We start from the raw sequence: 19,386 nt of genomic DNA on the forward strand, positions 1-19,386 counted from the left end.
TTCTGCTGGTAGATAAAGGTAATAACGTTTCTAAGCCAAGAGGATAAAGTCACTTTGGAAACAGGTTTACCCAATCTGGGTCCTGCAAAGGCCACAAACAATTGGTCTGTTTTCCTGAAAGATTTAGTTCTGTCCAAATAACAATGAAGCTGTCCGTGCACATCAAGGGTGTGCAAAAGGTACTCCCCTCTGTTAGAATGCCTTGGGAAGAAAACCGGCAGGTCAATAGATTGATTAATGGAAAAAACAGAAATGACCTTGGGCAAGAAGGAAGGGTCAGTATGAAGGGACACCCTATCTGTGTGGAAGATCAAGTAAGAACTCTTGACACTCAAGGCCTGCAGCTCAGATACTCTTCTCACTGAGGTGAGTGCTACTAGAAGTATGGTTTTCCAAGACAAAATTTTCAAATCGCATGAATCAAAGGGCTCAGAGGGAGAGCCTGTAAGAGATTGAAGCACCAGAGTCAAGTCCCAGGGATCTAAGGGAGGCTTTACCGGAGGTTTAACATGTAATACGCCCTTCAAAAAAGTCTTGCATAGGCAGTGTGACATAATTGAAGAATTTTCAAGACCATTATGAAAACTGGCGATAGCTGCTAAATGTACAGTGATAGTTGAAGCTGAGGCTCCTGCATGCAGGAGTGTAGTCAGGTATTGCAGAATCTTTTGAATAGGCATAGAGAAAGTGTCTAAGTTCTGGTCTTTGGCCCAAATAGAGAACTTAGTCCATTTACTAGAATAAACCTTTCTAGTGGAAGGTTTGTGTGAGGCCGGAAGAACTTTACGAACAGGAGATGGGATGTCAGGCAGTCTGGCAATCATTGGAAGTGGAGGAACCAGGCTGTGAGCTTGAGACTGTGCAGGTTTGGATGAATCAATCCCTGAGGATGGGATAACAGGTCCTGGGAATGATCCAGGATCCACAAAATGATCCAGGATCCACAAGCTGTGAATCAGATGAGGCCATAGAAACGGGACTTGATGTGGCCAGTAGGGAGCAATGAGATCACTTTGCTTTTCAACCTCTGAGCTTTCTGTAGAAATTTTGGAATGAGGGGAAATGGGGGAAAGGCATACAGAAGACCCAGGGGCCAATCGTGCATTAGAGCGTCCCTCGGTGGGTCCCCCTGAGGGGGGAATCCAAGGCAAAGTAGCTCCTGCATTTGTAATTCAGGGGAGAAGCAAACCAGTCGCAACAAGGCTTGCTCCAATGTTGGAAGATCCGAGCTGCTATTAACAGGATTGAGGGACCATTCGTGAGACATCAGGATGTTCCTGCTCAGATTGTCCGCAATAAGGTTGGAACTCCCGGGAATGTGCGAGGCTAAAATAAAGAGATTGGAAGCTATCACCCAGTGCCAAATCCTCATGGCTTCCCGACACAGGGGGTAAGATCTGGTTCCACCTTGCTTGTTGATATACCAGACGACTGACATGCTGCCTGACTGAATTGCAATGGTCCTCGAAGGCAGGGATTCATGGAACGCTTGCAACGCTAAGAGAACTCCCCTCACTTCCAGGACATTTATGTGCAAGTTGGCCTCAAGGGGGGTCCAGGTGCCTTGGATGGTCTTTCCCTGGAAATTCCCCCCCCAATAGTGAAGCATCTGTGGTCACCGTGGCCATGGATTGGGGAAGACAGAATGGTCGACACCAAAAATTCTTTTGTGGCTCCATCTACCATAGCATTTCCTCCTTGCAACGGTTCGTAAGGCATATCCTGTGGTTGAGTGGGTGGGTTAACAACGACCATTGTGCGGAAAGAAGCCACTGCAGGATTCTCATGTGCAGTCTTGCCAGTGATACCAAGGTAAGGCAGCTGCCATGGAGCCCAAGTGTTGCAGTACAAGACGTGCTGGTACAAATATGTGAGGATGAAGGTCTTGAATTTGGTGTCTTATTTTCAAAAGCCTGTGAGGGAGGAGAGAAGCTTGATAGGATGTTGTGTTTAAAGACCGCTCCAATAAATTCTAGTGTCTTCATTGGAGCCATCTGAGATTTGTCTTTGATTGTAATCCCTAAGTGGAGAGCGAGATCTTGAATGTAAGAAAGGCTGCGGACTAGGAGATTCCTAGTTGGAGTGGTAAGGAGCTAGTCTTCTAGATAGGGAAACACCTGGAATCCTTGTAGTCAAAGATGAGCTACCACAACTGCCATACATTTGGTGAACACTCTCAAGAGGGGGCTGTTGTGAGACAGAATGGCAGTGGCCTGAACTGGTAGTGATTGGCTCCCTGCCTGAAGCGGAGAAACCTCCAAGAGCGGTGATCCATGTTTATGTGGTAGTACGCATCCTGTAGGTTTATAGAACACATCCAATTGCCCCTCCCTAGGAAGGGAAGAATAGTCTGTACTGTGACCATCCAGAATTTTTGAGGTTTGATAAATTTGTTCTGTAGGCAGAGATCCAGGATTGGTCTCCAGTCCCCTGTCTTTTATGGCACTAAAAAGAACCTCGAGTAAAACTTGGATCCTGTCTGTTCTGGTGGAACTGGTTGGATGACTCTTTTTCTTAGCAGTTTTTCTATTTCTAAGGCTGCCAATCCCCTCTGATTGGGTGGAACATCGGGGATTCGTGTGACGGGTCTGGGAGTTAGGTCAAAAGGTATGTGGTAGCCTCTGGATATTATTCACTGCACCCAAACATCAGTAGAAATAAGATGCCAGGATGGTAGATGCAGAGAGAAACAACCCCCGACTGCTTCCAGAGGAAAGCAATCGGGCAGCTGCTCAGGAGCTCTGGTAGGGTCTGCCAGCGAAAGAATCTCTGGCTCCCTGGTTACGCCGACCCCTCTACCCCGAAAGGGGCATCTTCCATATGAGTAGCCCCCTCTGCCCCAGGGGGATTGCTCACCATGAGTGTCACAAAAGGATCCTTGGGATTTCTTGAACCATATTGTCCCCCCTGCTGGTTCCTGGTGTAGGGCCTCTGGGGGTTGGAAAAGTGTATGCCCACAGCAGACAAGGTCTTTCCATCTTTCTCACTACGTGCAAGAGTGTCACGTACCTTGGGTCCAAAAAGTGCAGATTCATTGACAGATGTCTTAATGAAGGAAGATTTAAAGGGGTATGCAAAATCACATAACCGCATCCAAGCATTACATCTCATGACAACAGCAGATGCGGCAGCTCGAGCTGCCCCCTCGGTGGTGAGATATCAAATGCATCGAGGAGTTCGAGATGGATGCAAGGGTAGATAACTGTGAGGCGACAGTGTCACGCACCTCATCAGGCAGTACCCCCACCAAAGAGGAAGACATTTCAGAAATTAGGTCTCTTTGGAGGTGAGTAAAGTGTGTCAGATAATTCAGTGATCGAATGGCAAAGGTCACTGAAGCATAGGTCCACTTCCCTAGTCTGTCCATGGTCTGGGACTCCCTGTTTGGAGGATGGACAGTGGAACTATCTTCTGCCAGTTCCCTCTTGGTGGCTACCGCCATGACCATAGAATCAACTGTCAGCTGCTTGGACCAGTGGGGCTGGTCTTCAGATATAGATAAAATTTTGTCCGGCCTCCGGGGTAGAGGTTCTTCATTGTACGGTGCTTTCCAGGCATGCTGCACAATTAGTTTAACAAGATCACCTGCTGGTGGGGTCACGCAGTAAATAGATGGCTGGGCATGGAAAGCCAGCAGAAACACCGATTCCTCAGAAGAAGGGTTAGAGGACTTCCATTCCCCCCGCTGTTTGAGGATTTCAAGAAAGTCTCCGAATGAAACATCATCTGGGGGAGAACGAGGGGATCCTTCCCCTTCATCACAATCGGTGTCTTCTGCGATAGATTCCTCCTGGGAGTCAAGGTGCTTCCTCTTGCACTGTTTCTTCTGGGGTGGCTCTCCAGTGGGATCTTCTGAGGAGGACTCCAGAGAAGGGGTTCCCTTCACAGGAGGTTCTGATACTGGTGTCCTAGGGCCTGGTTTGTGAGCCTTCAAAGTGAAGGTCTCTATCCATCACCTGTACAGCAGGCCCACCCGAGCCCACTTCCAGTTGAGGGGTTACAAGAGAACTGGGAGACATCGGAACCATAAACATAGATGGTGCCACCGAGAAAATAGGCACCGGATTAGGTACCAAGGTACGGACAGTCCAAGCACCACTCCGAGAAAGCATCGGCTCCATCATAGCCGATGTTGCAAGGGTGGTGGGTGCCGACAGGGAAGGCACTGCTGTCAGAGCTGAGACAGTATGTACCGAAGCGGGTGCTGGGGGAAGATAAGCAGGGGAAGATGAGATAGAAGATTCTGAGCCAGGAGGGATGGAAGGTCTAGCTGGAATGGGCAATCCCCTAGCTACCAGAAGCTGGTCCACAACCCGCACTTGGTCTAGTTCAGAAAAACTCCTAGTGGATCTAAAAGAGGCTGCAGAAGGGGAATCCAGTCTTTCTAGAAAGGGACTAAACCTGTGCCCCAAGAAAGGGTCATAAGTAGGAGAATATCATGTCCTTGGCAGGTAATCGAATTTTAGAGCCGATGGAGCCGAAGAAGCTGTTGGCACAGTGGGCGGGGATGGTGCCAAGTCATGAACAGTCATCGGAGCCAATGTAGGAACCAAAGACGGCACCGAAGTCCATGGTGCTGTGTTTGAAACCGGGATAGAAGTGAATACCATGGTCGGCACTGAGGGAGAGGACACAGATCCTGGTGCAGAAGAAGTCTGCACCAAGGGCGCCGGTGAAGCACAGAACCGACTCTGTTCCGAAACTGACGGAGATGCAGGAACTGAGTGACTCAGTTTTTCCTTATATATTTGATCTTAGGAGGGGGTGAGACCTCTGACCCAGATAGTGCCTCCGAGAAAGGTGTCTTGAGTAAACCTTCTAAAATAAGTTTATTCTTATGTTCTGCTAGTGTCCTATTAGAAAAACCAGCACAAATGACACAATCAGCTTTCAAATGATACAAGCCCAAACAGTAGACACAACAAACATGTGTATCTGAGTTAGACATCTTATGTCCACACTTGTCACACTGTTTAAAACCCAACTTAGCTTTGTCTGACTTGGTAAGTGAAACAATGCTATCCTGTAGAAAAAATTAAGGAAGAAATATCAGTAGAGTTATGTTAAGGAATACTACTAGTAAAAGGGGCCTGTCAAAGACAGGAGAGAGGGACAGTCAAAAGAGTTAAAAATTTAAATTACCAAGAAAAAGGGTAGGAAATAGGCCTAGGTTATAGGCGACAGTGATAAAAGACTAACTTGACTAAAAATGTTGAAATTCAGAAGAAAAACTGTCATGAAAACAAAATTACTACTTAGCTTGAGAGAGATGGCTAACACTTCTGGCTAGGAACGCGGCAAACAAGATCTGGAGTGTCTAGGAGGGAGACGTTGTGGGTAGGTTCTTAGCTGAGAGTTTTTGGCTTGTGTGAGTTGGGAAACAGCTGTATCGGTTCCGAGGATGGAACCGAGGTCCTAACAGTAAAGAATAAATGAAGATTTACAACATCAGATAAATAAATAATGTCGCAGGTTACTTGCAAGCCTCCGTTTGTGCATGCTCATCGTTTGCCCACATTGCTGTACATCTAGGGTCGCACAGATGTTCTTCGTGTTTTACTGTTGCAGTCATAACTGTAGGGTGATCCTGCCGGCAGGCAGCCCGGGGTTGGCCAGAATCCCAAAGTCTGGGTCCGGCGTCGGCTGTACCAGCAAGCACCCTGACGTCAGAACGCAGGGATATAAAGCTGACAGCCGACGCCATCTTCTCCAGTCTTTCTTGCTGTGCGGTGGAAAGCAGCTCGCAAGTCTTTGGTTGGCGTTTTCAGACAACGTGCTTTTATTGTCTTCGGTCCGAAGTTTTCTACTTCTCTTCTCGAGCTAAGTACCCCATTGGGGAAACTTTTTTCTTGCTCCTCCGATGTCAGAATAAGTTAATAATTGTATATCGTGTGGGAAACAAATACCTCATAAAGATTTCCACTCTTACTGTCTACCTTGCTTAGGCCCTGACCACGACGTTTCTTGCTGTCGGTTCTGTGCCAGGTTTAATTTTCGCACTATCAAGCATAGGTACGATTGGGCCTTGAATTACTTTGGTAGACTATTCAATTATAGGATGTCGTTGGATACTTTACCGACAACCGGAATTCAAAAGAAACGCAAAGACAAGGGTAGGCCTCCGAGGTCCAAACATGATATTTTGCAGCCGGAGCCAGCTTCGGGTTCGGCGGTCGTCAGTGAGGCGCTTTTGCAGCCCTGTCGTCCGCCGCTTCGGAACCGATGGCCGACATGGACTCCCATGGGGAGCCTTCTAGGCCTAGTATTTTAACTGCTGCAGGACCTTCGGACGTCGCTCCTTCAGATGGGTCCGGAACCGCTGTGCAGGTACCGGCTTCTGAGGGGGTTTTCAGGCCTTCTAATATCACTATTTCTACAAAGACAAAGGCAAAGTCAAAGACTCCTGTTAAACCAAGGGTTTCTTCACAAGCTTCCTCGGATACAGCTCCCAAGTCCCAGAAGCAATTACTTCGGATGGCTGAAGATTTACTTACAATGATTAGGGGTTCTCACCCTCCTCCAGAAAAAAGGCCTAGACAGGATATTCCTTATGATTCTTCTGATCAGGCTTCTGTGTCTTCTGTTTCTTCCTCTGACCAGGATTATTCTTTTCCTCCTTATGAGGATTCCGATGCAGAGGACTCTATTCCCTCTGCTTCTCCCCCTGAAGATTTCTCTTTTGGGGAAACCTTACATGAGATGAGGGAGCATTTTCATTGGGAAGGTCAGGATTACTCTGCTTCTAAGAAGAGACTTAGGGAATTTCTCCTTCTCCCTCAACACAGACCTTTGGCTATTCCTCCTGTACTTGATGTTGTGGATGATGCTTTTTCTGAAGCTAACCTAAATCCTGATTCCTTGCCGCCTGCTCCTTCTAAGCCTGATAGATTTTACAGAGTCCCTGACTCCCGTCAATTCTTATTTAAGAACCCTTCTGCTGATCCTGAAACTATTTCTCAGGGTTCTAGGGCTGCTAAGGCTGCTTCTTCTAAAAATCCTATCCCTTCTGAAAAGGATTCTCGTGCCTTGGACAGGTGGGGCAAGAAGGTTTAGACTTCTGCTACCCTATCTATTAGAGCTTTAAATTGCCAGTTTCACATGTTCAAGTATCAGCAATTTCTTTTGTCTGTTTTAAAGCAAAAGCTCTCTACCTTTCCTGCATGTGCAGAGGACAAGGAATTACAGGATGTATTGCATGCAACTGAACAAGTTAGCAAACATAGTTTACATTGTGGATTTGATGCCTTAGAAGCTTATTGCAGGGCTGCTGCCTCTGGTACTGTTATCAGGAGACATGCTTGGCTTCGTGAGCAGAATTTACCAGAACAGGTTAAGGCTAAGCTGTTAGATGCCCCTGTTCAGCATGATGTTTTATTTGGATCCAAGGCTGAGGAGGTTATTAAAAAGATGGAAAAAAAAGCAAAATCTATGCAGACTGTTAAAGATTTGTTACAAGTTCAGCCTCCTAGATTTTCTAGAAATTGGCCCTCCAAAAATTGGTCTTTTCCCACGTCTGACAGGCCTCAAAGGGGAAGATATAGACGCTCCAGAGGCCGGGGGCAGGCTCAGGCCTCTTACAGGTCCAGACAGTGGACTGCTTCTTCACCTAGAAGGGGAGAAGACAGACCTCAATTTCAAAAGAAGCAGACCCAATGACTCTCTCTGTTGGGCTACAGGTCCTCCTTGCCTGGAAGCCCCTCTCTGAGGAAAACTTTCTCTTTTCTACCAAAATTGGACTCCTATTACCCAGGACAAATGGGTTTTGGACGTGATTTTAAGAGGCTACAAATTCCACTTTCATACTCTGCCAAGGTCTTTGGGCTGGCCGGATCTGCCAAAACATCAATGGTCAGAGGCCTTAAATCAAGTGGACGCCTTATTGGCCATGAAAGCCATAGAACCTGTTCCACTTCCAGAGATGGGAAAAGGTTTTTACTCCAGACTTTTTCTGGTCCCAAGGAAACAAAGCTCATGGAGACCTATTCTGGACCTCTCAGTGTTAAATACATTTCTGGAGATTCCAAAATTCAAGATGCTTACTCTGCAACAACTTCTTCCCATGCTCTCCCAGGATGCTTGGATGGTGACATTGGACTTAAAAGAAGCCTATTTACACATTCCCATCAGACAGGAACGCAGAAAATACCTCAGATTCAAGGCAGGTTTGAGACACTTTCAATTCTCTGTACTGCCCTTTGGCTTATCTACTGCGCCCAGAGTCTTTACCAAGTGTCTGGCTCCAGTAGTAGCTTTTTGCAGACTCCAAGGAATTCAAATTTACCCCTATCTGGACGACTGCCTTATTCAGGCAGACAGCAAGGATCTTTTACTTCAGCATCTGCAGTTTGTTCAACGTCTTCTCCTACTACTGGGATTCTCAGTGAACTCAAAGTCACATTTGATCCCCTCTCAGCAAATGATCTTTTTGGGAGCTCTTCTAGACACAAGCTTACAAAGGGCCTTCCTTACTCCAGAAAAACAGGTACAGCTGGCATTAATTTTCAAGACCTTGGCTACTTTAACTCAGCTCACTGCAAGGAAATTCCTGCAGGCTTTGGGCTACATGGCTTCTTGCATCCTGTTGATTCCAAATGCAAGGCTTCATATGAGAAAACTTCAATGGTACCTAAAGAGTGTATGGTCTCAGCATTACCACAGCCTGGAAACTATGATACCTCTGATTCCCTGCCTCCAAAAGGAGTTCCTTTGGTGGTCCAGGGCTTGTGCTTCAAACGAAGGGAATCCCTTTCGTCTACCTCATCCTGCTCAAATCATAACCACAGACGCCTCGGATTATGCTTGGGGAGCTCATTACCTAAACAATTGCCAGCAGGGCTACTGGACAAAGAAGCATCTTACCTGGCACATCAACTTGAAGGAAATGTTGGCAGTCCAAAATACTCTTCTAGCCTTCCAGAGTCTTTTGCAACCAGGCCATCTTCTGATTTGCACAGACAATATCACAGTCATGTGGTACATAAACAAGCAAGGGGGCTCTCACTCCTACCCCCTTTGCAAACTAGCCATGAGTCTATGGGACACAGCTCTAAATCTAAATCTGCATTTTCAGGCTCAATTCATTCCAGGAAAACAGAATCTCTTAGCAGACAGCCTAAGCAGAAATCTTTTGGATCCTCACGAATGGATGCTGGACCCCAACATATTCAGCAGGATTACAGCAGTTTAGGGAGTTCCTCAGATAGATCTGTTTGCATCTCATCTCAACCATCAGCTGCCTCTCTTTTGCACCAGGTCCTTCCACAAAGCAGCTTGGAAAGTGGATGCCCTGTCTTTCAGCTGGAGGAATCTTTTGGGATATGCCTTCCCTCCTCTGCCTCTTCTGCCTCGGGTGTTACTGAAAATACAACAGGACAAACCCAAGATTTTCATTCTGATAGCTCCAAATTGGCCTCGGCAGTTTTGGTATCCAACTTTAAGACACCTATTCTTGGAACCTCCATGGATTCTGCCTCTGTTTCCTTCACTTCTGTCCCAGCATCAGGGTCAGATGTTTCACTCTCAAATCAAGACTCTTTGCCTGGCAGCTTGGCTTTACAAGGGCCTTTGATTCCTTCTGCCTTTCCCAAACAAGTCTTGGATGTTCTCTTAGAAGCTAGGCACCCTAGCACTAGAAAATCCTATGCTTTTAAATGGAAAAGATTTTGTATTTGGATGCGGGACCGAGGTTCTAATCCTCTTTTGCCTGACATTTCTTCCATTCTACTTTACCTCTCAGACCTTTTTCTTAAAGGCCTCCCCTTTTCTTCCATTAAAATCCATGCTTCCGCTATCTCGGCTCATTACAACACTGATCCCCCCATTTTTTCTCACCAGCTGGTGAGACAATTCTTGAGAGGGGCTAAGAATTTAAGACCTCCCAGAACTCCTCCTGTTCCTGCTTGGGATCTTAATTATGTTTTGGAAAAACTGACTTTATCCCCCTTTGAGCCTGCGGCTTCTTCGGATATCAAGTTCCTTTCCTGGAAGACAGCTATTTTATTAGCTTTGACTTTTGCCAGAAGGGTTCCTGAGTTGCAAGCTCTCATGGCTGTGGAACCATACCTTATTTTCCACCAAGACAGAGTTGCCTTGAGGGCCAATCCTACATTTATGCCTAAGGTGATTTCCAATGTGGCTTTAAATCAGACTATTCACCTTCCTACTTTCTTTCCAAATCCTCAAAACAAAGGGGAAAGGATTTTGCATTCATTGGACGTGCACAGACAACTTAGGTTTTACCTGGATAGAACTAAAGATTTCAGAAAATCTGATCAGTTGCTTATCTCTTATGCCTCTAGTTCTCTAGGCAAAGCTATCTCTAAACAAACTATTTCCAAATGGATTGCTCATGGGATAAGGTTTTGTTACTCTCACTTTGGGAAACAAATTCCAGGTACTGTTAGAAGTCATTCTACTAGAGCAGCTGCCACTTCAGCAGCTTTTCTCAGAGGAGTTCCTACCAAGGACATTTTGGAAGCTGCCACTTGGAGTTCAGTGCATACTTTCTCTAAGCACTACAATCTCCCCTTGTATTCTAAGTCTAGGGCAGGTTTTGCCTCTGCTGTCTTGTAGGGCCTCCTGGCTGCCCCATCTTCTGCATAATCTCCTCCCTCATCACAGCTTTGGGATTCCACCCTACAGTTATGACTGCAACAGTGAAACACGAAGAACATAGTACAGTTGTGTACACCTACCATAAATGTAGATGTTCGAGTGTCTTCACTGTTGCAGTCGGTGTTTCCCTCCCACCTATCCCCTCTTATCTTCCTTTTCTTTTGTGGTGTATTTGTGTTTCCTGTTTGGACACCTTTTGGTTATTTTGGGGGACTTCTGACATCTGGGGCAAGAAAGACTGGAGAAGATGGCGTCGGCTGTCAGCTTTATATTCCTGCATTCTGACGTCAGGGTGCTTGCTGGTACAGCCGACGCCGGACCCAGACTTTGGGATTCTGGCCGACCTCGGGCTGCCTGCCGGCAGGATCACCCTACAGTTATGACTGCAACAGTGAAGGCACTCAAACATCTACATTTATGGTAGGTGTACACAACTGTACTTTTTTTTTTTTTTTATATACCCTAAAGCAATGCATCTTTAAGTTAAAATGAATAAATTCCCTTGGCTGCTGTTTTAATGCAATTTGGCTTTCTGCAAGTTGCAGTCCCATGATCCATTAAGATGGCAGAACAACAAGCCCACTGGTTTTAAAGTTGCTGCCTTGTTGTGCTGGAGAGGGTCATGGTAATGTGAACTAAAGGTAAGTTGTTTTTCTGTAAATTCTGGTAGGCAAGCAGATATTGAGCAGCAGTGCACAGCTGCCATGGGGGGCATGTCTCTTGAGGGTGTGTGTACTCTCAGCTGTCTCCGATTTTTTTTCCATAACACAACACATTGTTAGTATATGCAGTAATACATTCCTAAAACACAAAAACAATCTAGACTACACGAAAAATGGAATTATCATGACTAATACTTCAACATATTACATTGTAGTATTCTCCCTACACCTCCAGGTTCATTCAAAAGAAACCGGATGGAGCATTAACATGGATTAATATTTGATAAACATAAACTGTGACAAGCTTCACTTATGTTTACTTGATGTAATATGTGCTATAAATTCAATCAACACTGGCGCAGAGAAACAAATACACTGAATCATAGTCCACTTGGACTCCAGATCACAAGTAGGTTTATTACCTAAGCTATGAAATTACTCAAAGAAAGTAAGAAAACCAATCCAGGTAGATTTGCCAGGACCTAAAAATAGTAGCAAATGGGATTATAACAAGTTTATGAATCCACAGTCTAGTAGTACTAATATATATTTTGTCCATTGTGGGATACCCAGGAGTCAAAAATGCACATCTCCCTCTGGGGATAATGTGATGGTTGTTGTTCATCTAATTTTATCTGTGGTCTACGTCCAAATCTGACAAATGTTTTGACACTCCTTTACCATATGCCAATTGTTAATTTGTTTTGACCCATGTCACCAACAACCACTGGTATCCCATTGATTTGACTGGTGTAACATAATAGGGTTTTATGCCAGGTGCAAATAAGATTAATATACACAAAACAAGTTATACGAGATTATATGAGAGAGAGAGATCTGTCCACATACCACTTAAGTATATTTTTTCCAATCATTCTGTGCTAGCATACATTGTGTGAAGGCTAAGTGGGAACATATTCTTCAGTCGGGGGAGGTCTGCCCTTGGTAATGAATAAAGATATACAAATATCTTAGCTTGGGAAAGCCATCCATTCTGGTTTTGTTATTAGTTATAAAATTACCAAAGATGAGATCCACCAAGTCATTTCTCACCACCTGCAGACTGTTTATTAGCAATAAGCGAATCTGAAGGTAATGCCACCATGTGATGACCTTCGACTCATCTTGAAACACCTGAAAGGGGTAAGTGGGAGAGGTGGAAACATCCAGTACATCACTGACCTAAAAAAAATATCATTACCAATCCAGTTATTCACCACAACACTTCACCCTTGATACAAACTTTCCTATTTGTCAATAATCTTGTGCCTGGCCATATGTAGTGTTTTTACCTCTTTTCCTATTAAGGATGTCCCATCAGCAAATTCCTTAAAACCATTCTTCTAAGCCCCCAGGATCCCAGTCTTTGTTCTGCAGATTGTAAATTTTATGAATGGAGGTATACTTGATGAGATTTAATTCTACATTGAACCATAATACCTTTCTACTTTCAACTTCCACCTTCCACTCCACCTCCATCTTGTATTCCTTCTCCTCCTCTCTCTAACTCACCCTACCCTTTCTCACTTTCTCCTAACTCTTTTACCTCCTACTATTTCTTTTCTTATTGTCTTTAACAACCCACATAAAGCATTATAGCTATCTCAAACTAATTGTTGTATTAACTCCAGTGTTTTTACAGTTATAATACTCTAAGAATTTCATAATGAAATTGTACATTGAATTGCATCTTAAACATTGTAATTGTTTTGGCTGCTTGTGTATGTATTCACATGGAGCTTTTCTCCCCAGGCCTCCATTGAAAAAGGGCTCAATCCGGCCCATTTACTATCCCGGTTAACATACTGCAAATAAATAAATAAATAAATAATAGTTTATTATGACTCCTGGATCACTGATATTGTCAGCAGGTAGAGTCATCTCCTTATTTCCAAATGTCCAGAAAGCGAAGACCACCTTTGTAAAATGTTGTATACTTGTGGGAAATTCTTGGCTTGCTGCCCTGCCACAGATGCTCAGCTGCCTCTGATTTTTCAAAATGCCTTTGGGTTTATCTCTTGAATTTATCTGGTCCCTTGTAAATGTTTTAATTTTTCTGGTAAATACTAGACATTAGAGTTTTGTACTTCTTATTATTCAAAAAATGCATATTAGGGCAAAGCCTGCTGTTCTGTTGACATTTTAAGTGCAGTCAAGTCATATTTGAAATGTGTACTTGAAGCTCGCCTTTTGTCACGCCATTATTTTTAGCTTTGTATCTGATTCTTGAACAAATAAGTTGAGTGGTGTATGCATGTCTTCTCAGCAACTGCTTTTACAGAACACCCCCTGTTTTGCCTTTTATGTCTGTAGTGGTTTGCTCATTAATCTGGCTTTGCCGGAATAATCTGATTTGTGTGAAGCAACTTGGAAGACTTTAATTTGCATCAATTATTGCTATGGAGCAAAGTTCATACAATCATAGGAAATTACTAAGCTATTGACCCGGAGGTAATTTTAAGCCTAGCCATTTCAACTCAGTATAATACCATAGAAGTACTAGTCTATACCCAAGATTGGATTTAGTGATGACTGCCCATGTCCAGGAGGGTTGTGGGCACTATCCCTGGTAAGAATTTACAGTGCTCCATCCACTCATCCATATTCCTCATAAACAGTGTCATAGAGGTGCTGTATTTCACATGAATTCATAGCCTGTTCCAAAGACATGCCAGTCGCTGGGAGATAAATCTGTCCCTACAGCATGTCCTATTTAAGTCGCAAGCCATATTTAAGTCCTTGGAATGGGTAGCCCTAGACCCATTTGATTTATGGACATTCAGTAAGTTCATTAGGTTTAGTTTGCTCTGCAGGCCAGGCATAAGTCTCTCCTAAGAAGTCTATATGATGCAGACTACAGTGACTGGGATTTTAGTTGGTCTGTGTAAGGCATATGCTGGAGGCCCTTGATCATCTTTGTTAGAAACCTTTGAGGTCCCTCTCATTGCTGTAGGTGCTTAGTACAGTACATACCGAATGAAGCGTTCTACTCAATTATGGGCCAGATAAGTGATGAGTATAGGGGGGATTATAACTTCTTTTGCTGTCAAGGCAATGCCTTTACTAATCAAGTGAGCTATGTGGAAAGCTTTCCTTACAGCGGTAGACACATGGTGTTCTAAGTTAAGGCTGCGGTCAACCTGTGATCCCAGGTCCCTTACCACTTCATGTGTACTTGAGGTATTGTTATTGATTTGATAGTCTGAAGGGACATTGTGCTGAAGGAAATGATGATGCCTTTCTTTGCATTCATTTTGAGACTGTGACTAATACACCAGTCACTGGTCTGTGAGACCATCCTGGAGTATACTGACATCATTTGGGGATTCAATGATTGCACCTAATTTGCAGTCGTCTGCAAACTTGGTCAGCCACAACCCTTTAATGTTGACTTCAACGTCTGAGAAGTATATATCAAACAGCACTGACCCCTGTGGCACCCCACTGGTAACAGGTCTGCTGGTTGATGTGAAGTCACCCACTTTGATAGTGTGTGTTCGGTTTGTGAGCCATTTGGCAACCCATCTTACAACGAAGGGGCTTACATTCAGTTTCAGTTTGCTAAGTTTATCAGTAATGCCTGAATGTGGGATTGTGTTTAAAGCCTTTGCCACATTGAGGTATGCTGTGTGCACAGATTTGCCCTCATCAGTGGTCTTGGTCACAGTTTCAAAGAAATTTACCAGACTTAACAGGCAGGACCTGCCATTCACAAAGCTGAACTGGGTAGGATCCTGGGTTTGGAGGCACTATGTCTTTATTTGTGAGGTTCATAATGATATATTCCATGGCCTTACAGATGAGGCTGGTCAGGCTTATGGGTCTGTAATTCCCCGGGTCTCTTGCTAGGCCACCTTTGTGGAGGGGAATAACTGTAGCTGTTCTTCATTCTGCAGGAACAAAGCCTGTGGCTAGGCTATGATTGAAAAGAGTACTTAGTGGTGATGCTAGTTCATGTTTTAGCCTATTTAGAAGACAGCCTGGGATGTCATCTGGTCACACAGAGGCTGTGTTCTTTGCCTTGGACAGGCTTTGGAGGACATGCTCTTCAGATATGTAAGGTGGTGGTGGGGGATTTAGGGGAGGGTTTCTTGAAATACTTTACATGGCCATTAGTTTTATCATAGGCAACTGAATTGATCAAATGGTTGGAAAAAGCTCTAAAATGCACCTCAGAGCTTCTCAAACACCAATACTTTTGAGGGCCTGGTGGCCTCCAGACTCCTAGTATGATTAATTTATTTTCTCTTCCTCTTGCCTTATTAGGATGTGATGAAAGAATGCAGGAAAAGGCTAAAGAATAAGACAAAAATGTGAGAAAAGCAAAACCAGAAAAGTAACCTGGATGCTGTGGGTAGGCCTTGATGGGGGAAACCAGAGATGGCAATTGAGGATCTACACTGGGGGAATGGTGGACAGCAGGGCACCATGAATCCCTTCTCTTGGGTTATCACTTCACTCAAGGGTGGCCCTTTCTGTTAAGAAAGTGGAGAGTACTGATGAGTTGCACATTTCCAGAAATACTGTAGTGAAAAGACAGAGAGGGCATTATATGGCCATAAAGCCCCACGTTGTAGAGCTCTATTTCAGTACATTAAAATAAGCTAACAGTTTCTAATACTACACTAAAATAGGTATCTGTACATTTACTCTACAAAGTATTGAGTTGTGTTTTTCCCCTAAACCTGGCACAATTTTAGTCCTATTAATGATGTAGGCAGGTTAAAGTTAGACTTATTTAGGAATGATAGGTTTATCATCACTGCTAGGGAAATGAAACGTCAAGGTGCAGTGACATTTGTTAAGAATGTAGACTGTTTTGCAAGCTGCCAGATGGGCAGTGAATTGTATACCGGGAAAGGATTTGATGTACAATTTAAATATATACTGTTGAGTAATGAAGAACAAAGGTACTATAGCAATAACCCACGCCTGGGTGTGGGTAATGTGGGATTTAACCACGGTTGGCGTGGTTTGGTCGCCCTCGGAAGCAAACAAAGACAACCTTGGTTAAATCCCGCATTACCCACACCCAGAAGTGGGTTATTGCTATTATACAATGACATTATTTAAGAAAAGAAATAATTACTTTTCTTAAATAATGGCATTGTATAATGCCTCTTCGCTGCCCTTCCGCAGCTGTCTGGTATTCCGTGGCAGTTCTGATGTACTGCGCATGCCTACGCAGTACATCAGAGCTGTGGGCAAAAGCAACGGAGAACGCAAGATCTCCGTTGCTTTTACTGTTCGCTATGTTAAATGGGTTTAACATATGAGACAGCTTTAAAATAAGCAACGGAGATCTCCGTTACTTATTTTAAAGCTGTCTCGCTATGTTAAACCCATTTAATATAGCGAGACCGGTTTAAAAAAAAAAAGCAACGGAGATCGCAAGATCTCCGTTGCTTTTTACACACTGTGTCACTATGTTAAAGGAGTTTAACATAGCGAGACAGCTTTAAAAAAAAGCAACGGAAATCTGCGTTGCTTTTTTAAACCTGTGTCGCTATGTTAAACTCTTTTAACATAGCGAGATACAGTTTTAACGGAAAAAGTCCGGGCGACCGGACCTTTTTCCGTTAGTATATTGAGGGATTTACAATGGGCACGCTGGTTGGGCTGGCCAATCAGCGTGCACGTTTTAGAGGAAGAATTGTATAATAAGTTGTTTTTCACAATTGGCACTAAAACTTAACTTGAATCCTTTCAGGGAGATTGCCTGTATATAAGCTTTAAGGGTAAGCTACTACAGGTAGGATATTTTAATTGTAGTTTTGGAGGTAGGGGGCATGGATACATAGATATATGATGTGAAACTGGGTAAGGAAATCTAGACAGTGGGTGAACTGGTTAGTCCTATTTTGGAGTCTTGGGGAGCTGGTTGTTGATTTTATTTTGTAAAATGATATTTTGATGGGATTGGAGATCCAACATTTACACCCACACATACATGCCGCTTTATTAAACAGAAAAAGCAAATTTGGTAGGTAAGCTATATCCGGAAACCTCAATCCAAAAGAACATGTGCATTTATGCATTGTCCAAAAAGAGTGTGTGTGCATGTGCTTATATGGGGACGGGGGTATAGCTTGAAAATCAAACAGGACTCAATGTACACTTACCCCCCCCCCCCCCCACTGGACAAAGGTAGTACAGTGAGACAGGTGCTTTTTGATTTCAGTTTCTGTTTACACACTTTTCTTAATGCAGTGTTTCACACAATGTAATGTGTTAAATCCTGAAATTTGACACTTAACAAAAAATATGTAATTTGCATCATTTGATGTTTGTGTAATTTTTGTATATCGATTGTTTATCATTTGTACACTTTAGTTTTAGTACTATTCACTTATGTTAATTTGTAAATTATACAGTTGTGTAATGCAATAGTACATTTGTAGCATCAGAGTTAATATTTTATGACTTAATTATACACTTTCTTACTTGGATACTTAATATGCATTTAGGTCACAACTTAAAATCTTACATTTTAAATTGTTTATCTTAGAAGTACTTAAATGTAAAGCCAATCTCCCAACTAGAATATAGACAAGTCTGTGAGCTCTTGTTGGTTTGGGTTAACTATTATTTACTAATCGTCTTTATTTTAAGACTTCACATTGGCTACATTAGCCTACTTTGTTTTGCATGTGTCCTGCTAGTGACAGTACTTGGTGATATATGAAGTTGCAATGGACTGAAGTAGTTGGATATGGGAAATGGCTGTATAGTCTTGGATTTCAGTACTGAAAGACCGATAAATATTGTTATAGGCAAATTAAATACAGTTGAATTCTACTGTGTAAAGACATGACATTTGCAGCTGTGGTATTTCCCTTCCTTACTTTGGCATTGCCTGAATGACGTGCATTCATTTATTTGATCTAAAGAACCCTGCCTTCTCCTCTGCTAACAATAAATGAAGTTCACTCATGGAAAAGTGCGACTGCCATTAAAATACTGTAGGAATTCATACTGAATTTTGTTCTTTTTAGTACCTTTGAGTGTCATTGTATAATGTCAGGAAGAAATTACTCCCAAGAGGAGTAGACCAAAAACGGGCTTTACGGCATATAAGAAATGGTTTGAAATGTGATTGTTTAAATTCACTCCGGAGCAATGAAGAGTAATACATTTAGTGAAAACCAGGAAGAGTAGACAGAGAAACCAGTAACAGCGGTGAAGGTAGAGCCAGATAATGACCTAATAGTAAGCAGAAAGTGTAAAGTTAACAGTAAGGAGGACTGGTTTAATGCACATATGTACGAAGAGGTTTTAATAGGAAACTGGAAGCTATCATTATTTTATAGTAACATTTTTAATCTCTCATCTTGAGGCCTTATATTTGTAAGGTTATACATGTGGCAAACTGTGCGACTGTCAGTAAAATTGTATACAATATGTACCACAAACCATGTAACAAAAACTAAAAAAAAAAAAAAAAAAAAAGATGTATAATCTTGAAGAATAGAAAAAAAAAGGAGAATGTGGTGGTAGTAGGGTGGGGGTGGGGGGCTTCCATTACCTGAAAGGAATTGAGAAGAAGCCAGGTAGAAAATTTACGGAATGCTTTTAAATAAACATAGTCTACAACTTATTCACTAAGTAAGGCAATGAGCAGACTCTGTTGACCAAGCAGTTGTTTGTCCTAAATGTGTGTACACACCTGTTACTGTACTTTGTTCAGTTTTAGTTTGTTGTTTATGTTGTCTTTCAGGTCTCTGTTTGAAAACTGGATTTGTTTATTGATCCAAGTGAAACACTGCTGTTAATGCACATTTTCAATAAATGCTTAATGAATGAATAATAAATGTAATGCAAGATCCAGAGGCAGAAAAAAAGCAGTAAATGTGTTTTACCCACTTTTTAAACTTTACTTTCTCTTGTAGTTAACGTACTGTGTTGGTTTACTCTTAATCTTCGTCTTTGCCTACTGGGTGTTGGTCGACAAGCATATTGGTGCTTCAGTTTATGCCCTCGCTGTGCTGTTAGGAATGGGATCAGCCACCATCTTAGTGACATCATTGTCTATGACTGCGGACCTTATCGGGACACATACAGTAAGTCTCAATACCCTTTCCTCAGACTCCTAAAGAGTTTTTAGAAAGTA

At 43.0% G+C, this 19,386-nt stretch overlaps 2 protein-coding genes across 2 annotated transcripts in view; both read left to right on the forward strand.

The window, feature by feature from the left end:
• RBM19 (RNA binding motif protein 19) overlaps positions 1-19,386 on the forward strand; it is a 1,836,515-nt gene that overhangs the window by 678,511 nt on the left and 1,138,618 nt on the right. The gene's annotated exons all lie outside the window — the stretch shown is intronic.
• Positions 1-19,386, forward strand: part of MFSD12 (major facilitator superfamily domain containing 12) — a 104,093-nt gene that overhangs the window by 28,164 nt on the left and 56,543 nt on the right. Inside the window, exon 5 of the mRNA XM_044055459.1 lies at positions 19,166-19,336. Coding sequence (XP_043911394.1) covers positions 19,166-19,336 — 171 coding nt within the window. The remainder of the gene's footprint in view (positions 1-19,165; positions 19,337-19,386) is intronic.

Source organism: Protopterus annectens, chromosome 13.part0 (assembly GCF_019279795.1).
Source record: "Protopterus annectens isolate FY-2018-M chromosome 13.part0, PAN1.0, whole genome shotgun sequence".
Lineage (NCBI taxonomy): Eukaryota > Metazoa > Chordata > Ceratodontiformes > Protopteridae > Protopterus > Protopterus annectens.